Below are 8,741 nucleotides of genomic sequence, written 5' to 3'. Positions count from 1 at the left end.
CGAATCGACAAGCTCGAGGCCCCAATTGTTAACCTATTGGTTTGGTTATCACCTTATTCTTAACTCTCATTTTGTTTCTAAGTCTCTACATAGCATCAACTGCTTAACAACTAGTGTAAAAATACATCACATATTTTAAGAGTCCCATAATCAAATTTAATTGTTATTACCATTTTCACGGTAAACAAGGTTCACTAGATTTTTCTTGTACATCTTTTAGAATATTATCTAGAACCATCCTTAGAGAAATATAAAAAGGGGTGGTCTTAGGCATTTGTAACCAAGCCAAATTCAAGAAAATCTTCTTCAATAACAAAGTTCTCCTTTCAAAAATCTCTCTTCTTTTTTCAAGCTTCCTCTTCTTTAGTTGAACCCTCCAATCTTATTTAACGATCTTGGGCTAGTAGAAAATCTCCAAGTAATATTCTTCTTCTGCTATTATTTACATGGTGTCAGAGCCATAAGTCGTCTTTTGGATTTCAAGGTCGTATTAGTGGTTAATTCAACCTGTTTCTCTAAATGGATTTGGGTGGTCGTGCTAATAGACTGGGGATGGAGTTATTGAACCAGTCCAACTACAAGGTATGGAAGACTTGTATGGAGTCATACCTTGTTGGTGATGATTTGTGGGAAGTTGTCAATGGGAGTAACACAAGTCCTCCTGCTGATGCACCGAAAAATAGTAATGCACTTAAGAAATGGAAGCAGATTAATGCTAAGGCGGAGTTTATCTTGAAGAGGTCTATCTTTCCTAATTTATTTGATCATATTATAAGGTGTAAATCAGCTTATGAAATATGGAGGACCTTCGATCGGTTGTTAAACAAGAAGGATGAAGCTCGGCTACATATTTTGGAGAATGAGTTAGCTAACACCGCTCAAGGTAATCCCTCTATCGCCGAGTATTTTTTGAATGTTAAAAATTTGTGTTCCGAAATTTCTCTATTAAATTCGGACGACGCTATATCTGAAGTACGAATAAGAAGAATTATTATTCATGGTTTAAAAGCAGAATATATTCTCTTTGTTACATCGATTCAAGGATGGATTCAACAACTATCTTTGGAAGAATTTGAGAATTTGTTGTCGTCACATGAGCTACTAGACAAACAGATGGCTGGTGTATCCATCAAAGAAGGAGAAGGAAATGCTCTTGTCACTGATAAGAGGAACTTTAAAGGGAAATTGCACTTTCGGCTCTCAAGTGGTTCAAGCTCGCCAGTAAAGAAGGGGGAGTCTTCCTGTAACAATAAAAAACCTTAAAAATGTTATCGTTTTGGCAAAGTCGGACACATAATAAGATATTGTCGAGCCAAAGAGAGCAATATGGCTTAAACCAAGAAAGCTGCTGAAGAAGAAGAAGAAGAAAAAAAGAGGACTGGGGAAAGTGCTTTGCAGTGGAGGCTCGAGCAATAAATGGCATGGCTTCCATAGTTTTTGAAAAAGACTGGATCGTGGATTTAGGATGTGGGCACCATCTCACTGGAGATCAATCTAAATTCTCCACCTTTCGCGAATACAACGGACATGATGTTATTGTTACAGTATATAATACAGTCCATAATGTGGAGAAGGAAGGCAATGTTGTGATCAACGAGAAGCAAAAAGACACTTTCACCCTCAATAGTGTCTTTCATGTTCCAGGTATGAAGAAAAATCTATTTTCTGTTGCAAATGTTGTAGATGCTGGAAACTATTTGCTATTTGGCCCACATAATGTGAAGTTCCATCGAAATATCAAGGTGTTCAAGGCAGATATTGTTCACTTAGGTAAGAGAGTTAATGATTTATATGTCTTATCCGCCTCTAATTCATATATTGAGAAGATGAGTAGCAATGATAATACACATCTTTGGTATGCTAGACTTGGACATCTAAGCATGGATAAATTAAAAGCCATGGTAAAGTTGAATCTAGTAAAACGTTTGCCTAACTTAAGAAATTTTGGTGGAGGAGAGGTTTGTGAAGGATGTCAATATGGAAAGGCACATCGTCTTCCATTTGACAGATCCTTGTCAAGGTGCAATGCCCCACTAGAACTTATTCACATGACTTTATGGGGCCAACGAGAACTCCTTCATTCTCAAGATATTCATATATGCTAATTTTCATTGATGATTTTACTAGATTCACTTGGGTTTATTTTGTCAAGCACAAGTCAGAAGTTTTCAGTAAGTTTGTGGAGTTCAAAGAAACAGTTGAAGCTGAACTTGATTTCACAATATGGCGGATACGAATTGATAATGACGGTGAATTCACGTAAGATTCGTTTTTTGCCTTTTGTCGTCAGCATGACATTAAAATTGAGCTGACATGTGCTGATGCATCACAACAAAATGGAGTGGCTAAAAGGAAGATCCGACACTTAACTGAGACATGTAAGAGTTAGCTTTATACCAAGAATTTACCTAGAGCCTTGTGGGACGAAGGTATGAAATGTGCAGCGTATGTGATTAACAGGATGCCGCTTTCTCCAAACAATATGAATTCTCCCTATGAATTAATGTTTGGAGAAAAGCCTAGCGCTAAACACCTCAAGATTTTTGGTTCCATTTGTTATGTTCATTTTTCGGATTCTCAACGGAGCAAGTTGGAAGCCAAGGCAAGGAAATGCATCTTTGACGGATATGATGAAATGGAAAAAGGATGAAAGTGCATGGATCCTAAAACGCATCTCTTTATTGTCTCAAGGGATGTCGTATTCGACGAAGTGTCTTTGTATTATGGAACCGCATTGGATGGAGCGAGTTCAAAAACCTTAAATAATGCAGATTCAAGCTTTCCCATTACAGGTGCTTCTCTAGATAATACAGCCAACGGGGAGTTAAGAGAAAGGGGGAGTCCTGGACCTCAACAACATGAAACTCAACAAAAAGATAATTCAAGTGGTTCGAGAAGGCCAAAAAGAACTATTATCAAGCCAGCTCGCTTCAGAGATGAAAATTTTGTCAGTACATATTCCTGTTTCTTTGCAGAACCAATTGATGATGAAGAACCTTCCTCATTCGAAGAAGTTAAAGGTCTCAAAGAGTGGGAGCTTGCTATGGATGATGAAATGGAGGCTCTGATTAAAAATCAAACTTGGAGCCTTGTACCAAAGCAAAAGGATATACAACCCATTTCTTATAAATGGGTTTACAAAATCAAAAGAAGTGCAGATGGCAGCATAGATAGATATAAAGCAAGTCTGGTTGGTTGCTCGGGTATTTTCTCAAAAATACGGTAAATATTATGAAGAAACCTTCAGTCCGGTGGCTAAAATGATATATGTCCAAGTTGTACTAGCCTTGGCAGCCTCGCATAATTGGAAGTTATGGCAACTTGACGTGAAGAATTCTTTCTTATATGGAGATCTTGACAAAGATATTTATATGGAGAAACCACTCGGGTATGTCTCTAACTTATATCCTGATTATGTCTGCAAACTTAAGAAGGCCCTTTATGGCCTCAAGCAAGCTCCACGAGCATGGTATGAAACAATTGTTCAGTATCTACATTTCTGTGGCTATGGTGCATCACAATCAGATCCTAGCTTATTTGTTAAAAAACAAGGAGACTTGCATATGGTTGTTCTTTTGTACATGGATGATATGATAATAGCAGGAACTAATGAAGATGAAGTTGCTAGGCTTCAAGATGAGCTTTCCATAAGATTTGACATCAAGAAGTTGGGTGAGCTATACCATTTTATTGGCTTAAGTGACAAACATGAACAAAGGGATATTTGTCACTCAAGAAGGATATGCCAAGAAACTTGTTGACAGGTTTGGATTGAAGCAAAGCAAAATATGTTCTACTCCTCTTGAGATAAGTACAAAGTTAAGGGGGGACGAAGGCTCACTTCTTGCAGATCCCAAGCCTTTTCAGGCTCTTGTTGGAAGTCTCATGTATTTGACTATTACATAGACATTGCCTTCTCGGCGGTATATGTAAGCAGATTTATGCAAAGGCCAAGAAAGCCTCACTTAAAAGCTGCAAAGATGATTCTAAATTATATCAACTCAACATTAGACATGGGATTGTTCTTTCAGAAGAAGAATGAATTGGTGTTAGCTGGTTATACGGATGCTGAATTTGGTGGTGATTCAGATGACCGAAGATCTACATCAGGCTATATTTTTCTCTGTGGTGGAACAAGTGTTTCTTGGTGTAGCAAGAAGCAAGACTCGGTTTCCTTGTCAACCACGGAGGCGAAGTATAAAGCAGCTATCTTACTGCTCAAGAATGTGTATGGCTACAAAGACTTGCTGAAGACTTGCATCTACCTATATAAAATCCAACTATGATTTTTGGAGATAATCAAAGTGCCATCAAGCTTGCAAACAATCCAGTATTCCATGCAAGAATTAAACACATTGAGGTGGAACATCACTTTATTCGAAAAAAGGTTTTTGATGGAACTATCAATACTTTAGAAGTGCGAAGACAGGAGAATATTGCTAATATCTTCACCAAGTCACTTAATAAAGCTTCGTTCGAGTTCTTCTATGACAAGCTTGGAGTAGTTTTCAAAAAATCACTTTAAGGGGGAGTGTAAGAAAACTAAAGTAAAGTTAATTTTTTGGAAAAATATAGATTCCTCTAGAATGTCCTAGTGTAGTATACTTGAAATTTATTTAGTAGGCATATCTAGATGTTCTAGAATGTTTTGTGAAGATAAGATTATCTATTAGAGACATCCGGATATTCTATAGTATTATGGGAAGATAAGATTCACTAAATTTTTCTTGTACAAGTTTTAGAATATTATCTAGAACCATCCTTAGAGAAGTATAAATAGGGGTGGTCTAAGGCATTTGTAACCAAGCCAAATTCAAGAAACTTCTTTAATAACAAAGTTTTCATTTCAAAAATCTCTCTTCGCAGAAGGTCTTCGAATAATATTCTTCTTCTGCTATTCTTTACATTGAGACACTAAATACTAAAGAATAGTTTAGAGTAACCACGATTTCACAAATATAGATGCACAATTTCATCCTCAGTAGATATGAAACTTTAGATCATTTCCCAAGCTTATGTAGTAAGTGAGCAAATATTTCATTTTCTTGTACTTTCCTTTTAATACACTCATAAAAGCAAAATCAAGCATGTCCAAATTTACGGTCATCTTTACCCATCATCATCCTATGCAACATGATTAACAAATGTATCATGTTGACATCATTGTTTACACGGTGAACAAAAGAAATCACAGTCCAATTAAGAGCGGCCATATAGAGAATTCAATGATTTGTGCATCGCTGGAAACAATTCCTATTTTGTATTGTTTCATGAGCTTCCTGTCCTACTCCAAAAAGAGAAGTAGGATACAGAATAATATGTACACTACCGGGGTCGAGCGGTATGAACCATAGATGAATTTATTATACTGCCGAGGCATTCGACCCGCTCCACAAGAAAGGAAGGAAATTACCGAATTACGAGACACATGCTTACAATACAGTACATGAGCACAAAGTGAATATAACCTTTGCCGTTTCTCAAATTACTTGCCAACAACTCAAGGTGATAAGGCTCGGCCTAATATATATGTATATATTTCTAAATTAATTCAATTATAATTTCAATTAATTGAGCTAGCAGAATGAATTCAAGTATTTCAAATATTACATGGTAAAGTCCTAAGTCTACCCGAACATAAATATGCTTTAGCTACGTACGGACTCTCGTCACCTCGTGCGTACGTAGCACCCACAACTAATAACACATAACAATTACATCACCTAGGGGGTAGTTTCCCCCTCACAAAGTTAGACAGAAGACTTACCTCACTCCGAAGTTTCATAACCGGCTCCAACGCCACCCTAACACTCAATTCCAAGCCAACCGTTCCGAGACTAGTCAAACAATGTGTAATTCAATCAAAATATACTCCAATAATTATAATTTAATAATTTATAACAATCCCCAACTTCACTCGAAAAGTCAATTAAGTCAACCCTCGGATCCACGTGCCCAGATTCCGAAATATTTCGAGGATAAATTCTACCCATAACATTATGAACCAAAATATGGAATTTATTCTAATTCCATGTCCAATTTCATTGTCAAAATCCAAAATACCAAATTCTAGGTTTCTTTCAAAAATCCCTAAAATTTCTATAAATGTCCATGTTAAAATTCCATATGTGCTCATGAAATATAACAAAAAGTGGTTTAGAAACACTTACCCCAGAGATGGATGAAATAGCTCTCCAAAATCGCCCCAAAGTCGGCTCCAAGAGAGAAAATGAGATGAAATGAGCAAGTCCCATTGGCTAGCATATATATTCTGCCCAGTCGATTTTCTGTACCTACGGAACTCCTTGCGCTCCTGCGAGCCCGCTTTTGCAAGCTCCACCTCGCTTCTGCGACCAAACTTCCGCAGAAGCGATCGTACCAGCAATAGAAATTGCAGCAGCTTCTACAAAGCTCAAATCGATCTGAACCCCATCCGAAACTCACCCGAGCCACTCGGGGCCTTAATCCAATATACCAACACATCCAAAAACATGACAAGGACTTGGTTGCAGCCTCAAACCACGTCAAACATCATCAAAATTACGAATCGACAATCGAAACCTTTCTTTAAACTCAAACATTGAAACTCCGCCGAACGCGTCCGAATCACACTTAAACATTCCGGAGTGATGCCAAACTTTACGAAGAAGTCACAAATCATGATACCAACCTATTACAAGGCCCGAAACTCCAAACGTACATCGATAGCATAATAATCCACTTCAAACCAAACTTATGAAATTCTAGAACTTCTAAAATGCCAACTTTCCATAATAGGCACCGAAATGCTCCCGGACCACCCGATACTCAATCTGAACACAGGCCCAAGCCCAAAATCATCATACGAACCTATTGGGACCTTCAAATCCCGATTTTGAGGTCGTTTACTCAAAAGTCAAACCTTGGTCAACTCTTCCAACTTAAAACTTTCAAAATTAGAATCTTCCTTCCGAATCAACTCCGAACTTCCCAAAATCCAATTCCGACCACATGTATATGTCGTAATACATGAAGTGAAGCTACTCCAGGAGTCAAACTACCCAACGACGCACTAGAGCTCAAAACGACCGGTCGGATCGTTAAATTCTCCCCCACTTAAACATATGTTCATCCTCGAACGTGCTAAGAACTGCTCCGGAGTTGCCCCAAAATCACCATTCAGCACCTCGAGCACCTATCTGTCCCACCACAAACCAGTTGAGAACATTAGCTTGATACAGATTGAAGATCCTCCCTTTTATTTAGTCAATAAGCCTTAGAACCAAATTCCAACCTCCGAATCTCTCTACAAGACCTGATTCTAACATACGTACACCGTATCAATTACTACACACCGTACCAAAACATGATCATGAACATTCACTGAAATCACACCATGCACCATATAAGTCGGTTGCCCATAGTAACATCCTCAGACCACAATAGCGGGAATTCCACGAATTTGATGCCCGCAATACACCCCATAACACCTATGAGCCTTGTTCCAACTCTTGCAATACTGCAATGACAGAAGAGATGTGTAGAAACTCATAACCACCTGCCGAATCAACAAATCATGGAGTCTTTCCTCCTGACAAGGACCATTACCTCATTTTGAACTGAATAACGATATTTGCTCTTTGATATACCTTATATATATATATATATATATCTGATTACACTGATTTCAGGTTCAATAATCTTGTCTCACCCATTACAAGCTGCTCAGGCTATAAGCCACCTCAAACACTAACCGAGATCTTATATGACGCCATCAATGCTCTGGAAAGCCACAACTTGAATATGACACATAAGGAGGAATGAAATCTGGAAAAGAACTACCCAGCCTGCGTAACGAAATAAACGGTCGAACAGATGCTATGAACCCTTCCCAGAGAATGAGAAACAAAATACACAAGAATAGATATAGGGTATGCAACCGATCCACACATGATACCATTGCGGTATGTAACCTGATCCAAACAACATACCCATGGTAGCGTGCCACCCGATCCACACATAACAATAAATAAGGAAATTACCCATCAAGCCATAATGCTTACACCTACGAAATACAGGTATATCAACCACCAGCACGCTAAGTGCAAAAACATAACCCTGTGGAGATGGATAGCACCATACACTACAAAACCCAAGCATGACTATGGTGCAATATATGACCTGCATCTCGAGATCCATCCTGCTCATATAATACCACAAGCTATACAGGACCACAACACTTGTGCGAATAATCAATTCGTCTCACAACCCACATGGAACAATAGAGTATTACATGGAATTGTTGACGACGAGAATAACATCCAATGCCCGAAGACTCCTCCATAAGAAACACTATGCTGAATGAACACATCCGGCCTGATTTAGAGCACACATTCACATTAGACCCATCAACGGACCCAAGCCAATTCTGATCATCCCATACTAGGCCAACAACCTTCCAAGGATCAACAATGGCCCTATTCATGACACACACGAGCAACCATCCAATCCGAAAGAGACTCCCACAATTCACAACCAAAGGAATAGAGCACCTTCTATGCATAAACTGTCACATTAACGATAGTACCATAATCTCCATGCTTGGTTCTAATCTTTAACAATCAAGTAACTAACATGTCACACTTATACAAATTTCCCCATAGGGTATGCTCTCACGACCTTCCGCACCAGGTATGAAAGTCGGCACATCCATACCACCAACCATACAAATTCTGTAAAGCAACTCAAGAATCGCAATCCAA

The 8,741-nt window shown here is 38.4% G+C and overlaps 1 protein-coding gene across 1 annotated transcript; it reads left to right on the top strand.

The window, feature by feature from the left end:
• Positions 1-519: 519 nt before the first annotated feature.
• Positions 520-1,263, top strand: LOC107829649 (uncharacterized). Its single transcript, XM_016657106.1, has one exon. The coding sequence runs from the start codon at positions 520-522 to the stop codon at positions 1,261-1,263; it is 744 nt and encodes a 247-aa protein (XP_016512592.1).
• Positions 1,264-8,741: the final 7,478 nt, after the last annotated feature.

Source organism: Nicotiana tabacum, chromosome 1 (genome assembly GCF_000715075.1).
Source record: "Nicotiana tabacum cultivar K326 chromosome 1, ASM71507v2, whole genome shotgun sequence".
NCBI classification, from domain to species: domain Eukaryota; kingdom Viridiplantae; phylum Streptophyta; class Magnoliopsida; order Solanales; family Solanaceae; genus Nicotiana; species Nicotiana tabacum.
This window is presented reverse-complemented; position numbering and strand designations above follow the sequence as displayed.

What these genes read in the sequence shown, in the direction of transcription:
- LOC107829649 (XM_016657106.1), top strand. Translation starts at nt 520, where the DNA reads ATGGATTTGGGTGGTCGTGCTAATAGACTGGGGATGGAGTTATTGAAC.